This window comes from Conger conger, chromosome 4 (genome assembly GCF_963514075.1).
Source record: "Conger conger chromosome 4, fConCon1.1, whole genome shotgun sequence".
Lineage (NCBI taxonomy): Eukaryota > Metazoa > Chordata > Actinopteri > Anguilliformes > Congridae > Conger > Conger conger.
In genome coordinates, this window is record NC_083763.1 from 72,184,149 (window position 1) to 72,195,756 (window position 11,608).

The window sequence follows — 11,608 nt, forward strand, 5'->3', positions numbered from 1 at the left end:
TGTCACTGTGTGTGTATGTGTATGTGTGTGTGTGTGTGTGTGACTGTGTGTGACTATGTGTGTGTGTGTGTGTGTGTGTGTGTGACTGTGTGTCACTGTGTGTGTATGTGTATGTGTGTGTGTGTGTGTGTGTGTGTGTCACTGTGTGTGTATGTGTATGTGTGTGTGTGTGTGTGAGTGTCACTGTATGTGTATGTGTGTGTGTGTGTGTGTGTGTGTGACTGTGTGTGTGTGTGTGTGTGTGTGCGTGCGTATGTGCGTATGTGTGTCACTGTGTGTGTATGTGTGTGTGTGACTGTGTGTGTGTGTGTGTGTATGTGATGTGTGTGTGTGTGTGTGTATTATTTAATAAAAGCTGGGAGAAAGAGAGAAGGAATAAAGGTATGGAGAATCTTGAGCCATGGAGAGTAAATCCCTTTATAATGCAGGGATTCTGCAGTGCCCTTGATTTTCTGACTGGCTTCTCTGAGGGCAGCCCGTCTCTGGTCCTCTGGAAAGCGTGACTTAGCCTGCATTGACTTAGACTGCATTGACTTAGACCTGCTGATGATGGGTAACTAGGTCACATAGCCTGGGTATAGAAAGGGTGTAACTTAGCCTGCACTGACTTATATGGACTGATGGGGGGTAACTAGGTCACATAGCCAAGGTATAGACAGTGTGTGACTTAGCATGCACTGACTTAGACCTGCTTAAGGGGGGTAACTAGGTCACATAGCCAGGGTATAGGAAGCTTGTCGCTGGTACAGAAATTTGTTAAGCAATATACTTTTTTTTTTTTTTTTCTTGGAAAATGTACTAATCTGTACCGAAACAGAACATACTGTACTTGCTGGGTACAATTTGATCCTTGAAGAAGAAAAACGTACCTCCACTGTGTGTTTGTTGGTGTAGGTCACATAGCGAGGATGTAGAGTAAATAAGGTTGGCTGGGGGGTGGGGGATGGGGGGGTGAGCGGGGGTGGGGGGGGGGGTGCAGAGTGACCAATTTTGCTTGAGGCAAAGCTTGACAAATAGGGGAGGCTGGTGATGTTAACAACCCGAAATTGTGCAGTTTATTGCGGGCCTTAATGGACAGCCTTGAGCTCGTGTATATATATTTTTTCTTTCTTGGTAACACGTGGAGTTTTCTCCCTCATTTGCTGCTCTTAGCGTAATGGCAGGTGATCGACGGGCCTGGGCACTGCCGGCAAGCCTCGCTCAAATTCGCTGCGTTGGAAAATTTGCAAGGTCACGTCGACATCTGTTCCTTTGAGGGGCGGGGGCGGGGGCGGTGGCGGTGAGTGGCGAAGCCGCATTTATTTATTTTTCTTTTGAATGTCGGATTCAGACCTTTAACATTCCGGGACCAAAACGTTGACTCACGCTGGGCATGTAGGCCTTGGAGATCGGACACGGGGTTGTTCTAGTACAGTCGAGCGCTGGTGAGTCGTTAACGTCGAGGAGAAGACGGGGGTTTCCTCTCCTCATTCGGAACTGTTTGCCGTTCTCCCACTCAAATCTCCACCTGTTCTTTTCCTGTAAAGGCACATTTTCAGTCCAGTGTCTTTCTCCCCCGCCTCCTCCCACTGTTACCCTCATGCACTCATTACATTACATTACATTATTGGCATTTGGCTGACGCTCTTATCCAGAGCGACGTACAGTTGATTAGACTAAGCAGGAGACAACCCTCCCCTGGAGCAATGCAGGGTTAAGGGCCTTGCTCAAGGCCCAACGGTTGTGAGGATCTTATTGTGGCTACACCGGGATTCGAACCACCGACCTTGCGGGTCCGAGTCATTTACCTTAACCACTACGCTACAGGCCGCCCTCACGGTGTGAGTAAGGCAGGGCGGTCCCGTGGTCTAGGAGCTGGTCTCGTTGTCGTAGCGTTAGCGGTGCGTTGCCGTTCTGCCTGAGGGCCAGCCGCGTAACCTGGTTCGCTTGGGCGAGTATCACGCTGCGGTAATGGGGAATATGTTCGTCGCCAGCACAGTAATCGCGATCAATGATTTATCCCAATGTGTAAATGGTAAATAATTGATTTTCAATCGTTGCGGTAATTACCACCACTTTCTTTTCCCGAGGACGGAGAGGTGAGGTGAGCGCGGAAAACCCATCACAGGGCGGCGTCTCTGCTTAAATAACCGTCCTGATGGAGAGCATCCAGCCAGAAAGGTGTGAATCATGAGTGAATCACTTGCGTGACTGTTCGGAAGCGAATCACTCTCGTGAATCTATGGAGCGAATCCCTCGCATTACTCGACAGAGCGAATTCACCCATTACTCTACAGAGCCAATCACTCTCATAATCTACAGAGCGAATCACTCTCATAATCTACAGAGCGAATCACTCTCATAATCTACAGAGCGAATCACTCGCATTAATCTACAGAGCGAATTGCGTGCATGAGTCAGAGGTGAATCCTTAGTTCGTAGAAAAATATGGACCAAGTGCCTCTGACCTCACCTACTGACTATCCGCGGGCTTGTGAAAAGCGACTACATTTTCTTGTGGGAAAAGACGATGGACTTTGTATTTCGACCGTGTTCTCAGCATCGACTTTACATTGAACGTGTGGCTGAAACACTGTGTTGTGTATGTTACTGTATACTGTATGCTACTGTACACTGGAGCCATAGTGTACAGTGTACAGTGTATAGTGTACAGTGGCGCGAGTGAGCAGTGTCTCTCAACAGGACGAGGAAATGAGCTGATAAAAGGAAGGTTTCGGCTCGCGTGTCTCGACATGCAGTCGGAGGGTGAGTCAGAATGAGCCCGGTAGCCCTCGGATCCCGTGCGGGGCATTAATAATCAGGGGGAATTTGGGGAAATATGCGCGTATGCTAACGCGTGCGGGCACTGAAGGCAGCGCCTCTAGCTCTGTCGCTCCGCACCACATCCAGGGGTGTCCTTTTGACCTCAATCTTCTCCGGCGTCTTTGTTTTAGCTCCCTCCGCGGCGGGACCCGGGGCTTTGTAATTCCCGCTGATGCGTGCGTTCCCGACGGGCGAACCCTGACTCTAATCTTTGCGATGATAAATCTGAGCGTTTCGCCCCCCCCCCCCCCCCCCCCCCGCCCGCGTGCGTCAGGGGCCCCCAGGACGAGACGGGGCCCGGCCCGCCCGCTCGCGTGTGATTAATGCTGTCCTCTCCCTTGTTTCGCAGATGAAGGAAGATGTAATGTGGATTACCGCCTGACAGGCCGCTGACATCAGGACACCTCCGCGCTCGGGGTGGGAGGGGAAGTCTCTGCCGCCAAGGTCCCGGCAGAACTCCCACCCGATTTATTCCCTCGCTTTCTTCTCTTTTTTTAAAAACTATCATCATCCATCTTTTTTTTTTTTTTTTTTTTTTTTGCTACCAACCAGACCGGCTGAAGTTCTCACATCTCCTGCCCTGCACAGAGCAGACAGAGGTGCTCAATTAAAGAAACTTCTGGAGAGGGGAATAAAATAAGAAGCGGGACAAAAGAAGAAAAGGGGCGGGGGGTGGAGGTGGCGGCGGAGGTGCTGAGCTAGCCGGAAAACGCTTTTTTTTGGGAACGGGTGAAGATGGAGACTCTGTCTCAGGACTCCATCTTGGAGTGCCAGATCTGCTTCAACTACTACAGCCCGCGGCGGCGGCCCAAGCTGCTGGACTGCCGGCACACGTGCTGCTCGGTGTGCCTGAGCCAGATGCGTAGCAGCCAGAAGGAGATCCGCTGCCCCTGGTGCCGGGGCGTCACCAAACTGCCCCCGGGCCTGTCGGTGTCCCAGCTGCCCGACGACCCCGACATCGTCACCGTGGTGGCCATCCCGCACGCCTCCGAGCACACGCCCGTCTTCATCCGGCTGCCTAGCAACGGCTGCTACATGCTGCCCCTGCCCGCGGCCAAGGACCGGGCGCTGTTGCCGGGCGACCTGGGCTGCCGGCTGCTCTCGGCGGGGCAGCAGAAGGCGGTTGCCGTGGTGACGGTTCCCGAGCAGCAGCCGCTGGGGCTGGAGGCGCCGGACGGCGAGGGCGGCCCGGAGAGGCGGGGGGCGGGGGGGAAGGGCTCCACCTGGTCGGGGGTCTGCACCGTGATCCTGGTGGCCTGCGTGCTGCTCTTCCTGCTGGGCATCGTCCTGCACAACATGTCCTGCATCTCTAAGCGCTTCACCGTCATCTCCTGTGGCTGAGCTGGAGGTGTGGCCCCCGCCCCCGCCCCGGCCCCGCCCCGGCCCTGCCCGGCCAGGCCTGCGACCCTCCTGCCGGCCCCGCCTACCGTCCTTGGGCGTGTCGCCATTCATTTAAAAAAAATAAATAAATAAATTTAAAAAAAACCCAAAGCATACAACAATCACCTAACCCAAGGGATTTTTGCACACGTGTGGAGGATCGGTGGAAGTTCACTTGCCAAAACTGGGGGGACTGAGACCGAGAGGGCCAGGGGACTACAGGCAATAACACAACCACCCCTCCCCCAGTATTACCCCCACAACAACCCCCCCCCCCCCCCCCCCCCACATCCCGTCCTGTAGAAAGGGCCTTATGGGTGCTGGGGTCCCATGATCCACCACTGCTGGTGCGCCTGTGTTCTGTGGTCGGTAGATTAAACGCATTGTTTAGCTAGCTGTCAGAGTCGAGCGACCATTGGTGGCGCTGTAATCCAGTCTCTGACTGTGGCTTTCTCTTGTGAACGGTGCTTGCAGTATCTCGATATTTAGAGTCAAACTCCTAGCCAAGTGTTGTTCCTTAGGGGATCCATCGATGCTGAGCTTTCTTCTCTTGATCGTTTTTTTTCTTTTTCTGATCCCATTTGTACAAAAAAAACGTGTCGATGTTTGCTGACACGTACCTTTTTCTGTTTTTAGTACTACCATAAAACATGGGTATGTGTTCACGTCTCCGTACAGGGAAGCTCTGACTCTCTGTCTTAAATACCAGCATTTTCAGAAAGGAAGCACAGGTTTTAAACGCCACCTCAGACTGACGCACTCTTAATGGAGAAAGTACATGACCCTCACGAAGCTGTGGGGTTTTTTTTTTTTGTTGTGATGACTGTCCCACAGCAGTACTCCTCCACGCTGGCTTAAAGAGTGTGCTCTCTTTTTAATGTTTTAAAGGGGAAGGGGGTGGGGCAGGGACGCTCAAACATTTGATTGACGATCAGCTGTTATGAAAAAAAAAAAACGACGAAAAAAAACGTCAGCTTAATCGACGGCGAGCGTTCGTCTTTATTTTCGTGCCAAATGATTTTTGCCGTATGAAAGCAATTAATCGTGCACAGGACAGGGTCGGACTACTTTATACATGTTAAAACAAACAAACAAAAAAAAAAAGGATTGTATTATTGTTATTATTGTTGTTGTTGTTGTTGCTGTTGTTGTAATTTACTCATTTGGGTCTACTGTGTTTTTTCTCTCGGTGAAAAAGGGAAGACGCTTGCGGAATGGGGCGTCGCATTTGCTGCATGATTGATTACTGTAGACTGTGTGTGGAAAAGATTCCTATCAGATAACAGGGTACACCCAATACTGTTTAATACTGTTTATGGGACTTTCGGGGGGGGGGGGGGGGGGGGGGGGGGGGCGGGGGGGACATGAGAGAGGCCCTGTCTCTAGCAATACACACTGTGTCCGTTTGGAGGACTGGCCAAGGGAAAACGCTCCCCGTTTCTGTTTTTACCGTGCGTTTCCGGGATGTTCTGTGTACGATCTCACTGGGGGACCGTTGAAAAGCTTTAGTCGATGGTTTGTAAGCACTGTTTTAATTGCCAGATTGTGTGTTCTTGCTGATCCGGGAGAGGAGTGAGTTTCCAGTCAGCGGTGGTGGGAGGGGGGAGGGGTCACAGATGTTCTCACCGCTGATTTTTACAACTTGACATGCAGGACACTGATTGGGTGGGGGGATCACACAATGACACGCCTGATTGGTTATTTTTTCCTTACTGAAGGAGAAGCCACATTTACAGTTGTAAAAATAAAATAAAAAAGTCTAAAATTGTGGGATGACATGGCAAGAGAGGATGCAGTATCTGACACCACAAAATTTAGATTTTGAATCTCTGTCATGTTGAATTGTTAATGGCAGCCCCACTGTTCCCATTCAAAGACAAGGGGAAATGATGCAGACCACCCCATTGCAGTGCTGGTCTGTATAAGGTGGTCAACACTGTCGATGGACGTGTTTGAATTGACACAGAAATCTGGAGCTGATGACTCCTCACGACAAAAACAAAGCTGTATCCACGTGACAAGTTTTGGGACGAGTGAGTCTGCAGGGGTGTCCCACCCAGCGGTGTCCGGTTTTACCCGAGAAGGGCCGGTGGGGGTACTGGTTTTGGTTTTAGCCCCACTATGGCGCCAGATTCACCTAATCAACCAGTCTCCACTCGAGACCTCGATTAGCAGAGCCGGGCGTCTTCACGCCGGGCTGAAATAAGAGGCGGCGCCCACACCGGCCCTGGTTGGAGAAGAAGGCACAGATGGCACACTCTCGCTGCTCTTGTCTGACAGTTTCCTGTGTGCTGATCCTCCTGTCCAGGCTGTGTTTGTATCCCGTAAATGTATCGGTGTTATCTTTTTTTTGAGGAAAAACGGCAATAGGAGTGATTTGTTCAGCCCGAGAGACAGGCTCGTATTGGACTTCTGGGGATCGGACTTCCTGTCAGGGTCGGTTACAGTTTGCGGGTTTCTTTTTTCGCTGCTCCTCCTCTTCGTGAAATGAAATGTTCCCCGGGATCGTTTCAGTGGACACACATTCCGCCGTAACCCTGGTTACCATGATAATAATTCATCGGCTGGAAAATTACACGCTTTCATTCAGTTGAGATCTCTTTCTCTCTCTCTCTTTATCTCTGTCTCTATTTTGTCACCTTTAGTAGTGCAAACATGTTTAAATATCGTTCTGCCAATCCTTGTTGCTGTGCAATAACAAGGATCTTCTGTGTCAAAAATGTACAGTTCCACCCGGCCCAGGCTCCAGCCCAGACACCACTCTTAAACAGGGTCTGCTCTACTCTTCAGTTATCATCTGCGTGAGCCAAGGAGCACTTCGTTTTAATGCCATATTTAATGCCATCGGTTCTGCAGTCTTCGATTTGAAGCTGCTTGGTCACCTCTCGACAAATGGTTTCAGCGTGTGAGCAACCTTTAAAATGCAGGGAGTGTACAAGGTTTCCAACCAATCATCTCACAGTAAATTTTGGGGCACAGGTAGGCCTCTTCCTCCCGGGTCTGTGGAGAGAAATTCAGTTGGTTCAGGAAATGAATTGAAATAAATAAATAAAAATTGGTAAAACATTTCAGTAGAACATTAAGGATATTTTACAACAAATTGAAATTAAGTTTGTTTCCTGAAATTGCTGAGGTGAAATGAATGTTACCCCCCGGTCCAGATTTCGATGTCGATTCCGTCATCGGAAGTGTCCGGACGCTGGGACCTGTATCTTGTGTAAAAAGGCCGTAGCTCTTGTCTGTTACCCGCTTTCTCTGGGTCTGTTAGGTCGTGGCGTGAGGGGGTCACTCCCCCACCACCTCAGTGCACCTGTGTTCTGTTAGCGCCCAGCATCCTCTGTAACGTCCCTGTCGTAGCTGCCCTCTGTGTCCGGGATCGACACGAGCAGATGTTTTAGTGAACATTAAAGAACTTCTGAAGTGAAAACTGTGGCCCTGGCTGAACTCCATGTTGTCCTGTGTGTTCTCTGACTCAAACTGACACGGTGACCATCTTAGAACTGCACCATCTTAAATTGCACCATCTTAGAACCGCACCAGCTTAGAACCTCACCAGCTTAGAAATGCACCAGCTTAGAACCGCACCATCTTAGAACTGCACCATCTTAAACTGCACCACCTTAGAACCGCACCAGCTTAGAACCTCACCAGCTTAGAAATGCACCAGCTTAGAATCGCACCATCTTAGAACTGCACCATCTTAAACTGCACCATCTTAAACTGCACCTACTTAGAACCGCACCAGCTTAGAACCACACCATGTTAGAACTGCACCAGCGTAGAACTGCACCACCTTAGAACCGCACCATCTTATAACCGCACCAGCTTAGAACTCAGAGGATTCAGAACTCTGATGTGCCTCTGTAAGGCAGTCTTTCGTCAGGGAGTTGACAGTTACCATGGAAACTTGTGCTGACACGGACTCTAAAATATGAAATATTCAATGAAATGGGGGTTGGGGTTGAGGAGCGGGAGGGTGACAAATGAGACGAATGATGTCGTCTCCTCTTCACCCGACCTGTGAGGCTCGTTATATGCAGGTTAGGGAAAAGGTAGCAGGGTTTGGGACACCCTCTTAAGAACAGGGGAATAAGCACTGATTGGGGAATCTGATGAGACATTTAAGGGCAAAACGATCTGCAGCAGAGCTTGGAATGAACAAAAAAGAAAGAACAGTAACAATAGACAGAGGGGAAATGGGATGTGAACAATAATGAAATCGAATGTGTAAAATTTTAACAAGGTAGTTAAAATAGACCTTAAAAAAAGATCCAGTTTGCCAAAAGTAGGCTAATGTCATGCAAGTGCATGACTACTACAGCACATAGAGGTAATGCCATGTAGGGCAGAAGAACAGATTTTAAAAGACGGTTTTAAAAGGCACTTAAAAGTTTTTTTTTTCCAGTGGTGGGGTGGTGGTGGTGGTGGGGGGGCTTATGGACTGTCTATAGCAGCACTGTAATTGAGGCATAAATAAATCCTTATGTTTAAATGTCCTGAAAACATAGCTTGACTAGAACTTGGCAAGCTCCTCCAAATAGACAATGTTTGCTTTTCTGTGGTTAAATTCTGTCGACAGGAATCCTTGTCTTGTGTCAATTTTGCTGCTACCCACAATCCCCTGCTGCTCTCGTAGGAGGGCTCCACATTACATGCTTGCCTGATAGAGTTGCACAATACAATTGATTTAAAAAAAACCTAAGAACAGGCAGGGGCTTAATGAATCGATCCTGTTGTGGATTGTGCCGTTCACTGTATGAAAACCCAAACTGTAACAAGCCCACCCCCTTATCTGCACAGCTGAATAGTGAATTGCTAATTGATCTCTCAGAGTGAAATGGGTATCACCTGTACTTGATCAAAGTAACACAATTGTCAATCAGAGCTGAGTTAACAGTTTTTTTAAACCGCGTATGTATTGGGACAGACCAGTAGTACTACTAGGCAGCCGTGTGTGCCAAGCACTGGGTGATGTAACAGCTGTTACCCAGAATCCCCTTCTTCCTCTGATTGCCTGGGTGGTGTACAAAGTGCTGACAGCAGGAGCCTTGCCCCAAGTGTGTGAGGTTTACACGGGAGGGTCAATTTCACTCTCTTCCAGCTTGTCTGTTTTTATTCCTTTATCGATCATTTATATACGTCTGCCTGCAAGGCTCTCCATCTACTCTCACGGCTCATGTATTTACATTCTGAAAGGCCCTCACCTATATATTCTTATTAAGGCTACACTGCTGTCTGTCGTGAAAGAAATCAATGTTCCGCCACCTTTCTCACACACACACACACACACACACACACACTGTACACACACTGTGCGCACACACGCACACACACACACACATACATGCACACACACACACACATACACACACACACACACACACTGTACACACAGTGCGCACACACGCACACACACACACACATACATGCACACACACACATACATGCACACACACACACACATACACACACACACACACACGCACACACACACTGGGTAAATGCTCGGTAGCTGGCCAGTTCCAGTGCCTCCCTATTGCAAGTGATAATTTATGCCTTTTGTCTCCGGGGTCTGGGCCGTACGGAGGCAGTTTGTCCCGCGCTGTCGGATCCCAGCTCTGTTTGAACGGGAGCCACACAGGAGACTCCCGGACAATGTGCTTCTGCTCCACAACGGGCCCAAGATAAGGACGCAATAAAGCCACAATACTGAAGGATGCTTTATTTCATAACAATGATAACTGTCTGATGACTGAATACTATAATAATCATCATCATTACAATAATAATAACAGGATGGTTTATTTGGAGACAATGATAATGATGATGAGTTTTGTCCGTACTACTTCTACTATAATAACTTTAAATTGTACCTTCCAGAATATATATATATATATATATATATATATATATATATATATATATATATATATATATGTATATATATTTTAAATCTTGAGATACAAATAACGTTTAAACATGTATTAACTATTAAAAAGTAATGATGAAAATAAAGCGTCATACCCAGACATAATGTGACATTTAAAATATTATTTGTTATATAAAATACCGTGCAGAAGAGAATCTTCTGGGGTATTTTTTGGGGGGGTGGGCACTATAGGTGGTGTTCTGTGTATCAGTAGCAATGGCCTCTACACTGTACGAGTCTATAATGCGTTTCAGCCCCGCTGTACGTATCTGTGGGTATTTTACCGTGCAGATTTGTCACCGGATGCTGTGAAAGCACACGAATGCACAGTAACGGCAACAAAAAGAGAATCATTACCTATTTAAAAAAAAAAAGTCTCGCTAGTTGCTTTGTTAGCTTCTGCTCCGTGGCACTGCTCAGCGAGGTGTGCAGGAGAAATATCAATATTTAACGTCTTTCCTATGCTACGGCAGGTTTCCGAGAACTATGTAAATATTTGAAAAGACAGAGAATGTACCGTGACGATATTTTCTTTTGTAAAAAGAAACACACACGCACACACACGCAGTATTGTACATGTACTTTGGCTCAGTAAATGAGTGTGTAAAACCGCACCGCCCAACACGATGGTAGATTCGCTGCACATTTTCGCAAATTGAGACGAATGGTTTGCATTCGGTGGCAGGGCGGTGGGAGGGAAAGTGGCCACATTAACGGCCAATCATGATGAACGAGTGACGAAAGCGCTTGGCAGAAGCCGCCTGTGAGAACACAGCGCGCGGGAAGAAGAGCAGCCGTTGGCTAATCTGAACGACAATCATCGTGAATGATGGGTGTCATTTCATTAAACTGAGGTCCCGATTCACTGCGGTCATTAACGAGGAGTGAATTGTACAATCAGAAAGAGCAGGGATGTTAATCATGGTGGTCCTGATTGGTCAGATTCCAATAAACACTGGCTGCCCATCTCAAACTCCCCAATCTGATTGGCTGTACAACCCCTTAAATTGCCTGCCCACTTTGATTCCCCAGGTAATCAATGCTTTGAAATGACCATTTAAAAAATGTTTTTACAGCTCTATCTATCTATCTATCTATCTATCTATCTATCTATCTATCTATCTATCTATCTATCTATCTATCTATCTATCTATCTATATCTGTCTGTCTGTCTGTCTGTCTGTCTGTCTGTCTATTATAATGGCTATCATCCTTTTAGAAGTGCTTTACTTGACAACATTCTTTTTGAAAATATTGTGCCACCATATTTCCAACAGCCATTAATATCTAGGTCACTCAGAGGGTGAGAGAGCACCCAGGCAGGAGTTACAAAAGCGTACGTCTTTTAAGCTTTAAAGAAAACCTCTTTCCTTCCTTCCCGGTGTCTGAGGAGAGAGGAAATCAATTTCTATCATCTTCTGTAAATAAAATGCACCCTATTAATGTAGCAGGTGTTGTGAGAGAGGGCATTAATTAGTGCGTTTTACAGGGGCTGGG

The 11,608-nt window shown here is 47.8% G+C and overlaps 1 protein-coding gene across 1 annotated transcript in view; it reads left to right on the forward strand.

Annotated features, from left to right (window-relative positions):
* Positions 1–4,143, forward strand: part of LOC133127739 (E3 ubiquitin-protein ligase RNF152-like) — a 43,570-nt gene extending 39,427 nt beyond the window's left edge. Inside the window, exon 2 of the mRNA XM_061240858.1 lies at positions 3,152–4,143. Coding sequence (XP_061096842.1) covers positions 3,538–4,143 — 606 coding nt within the window. The 5' untranslated portion in view covers positions 3,152–3,537. The remainder of the gene's footprint in view (positions 1–3,151) is intronic.
* Positions 4,144–11,608: the final 7,465 nt, after the last annotated feature.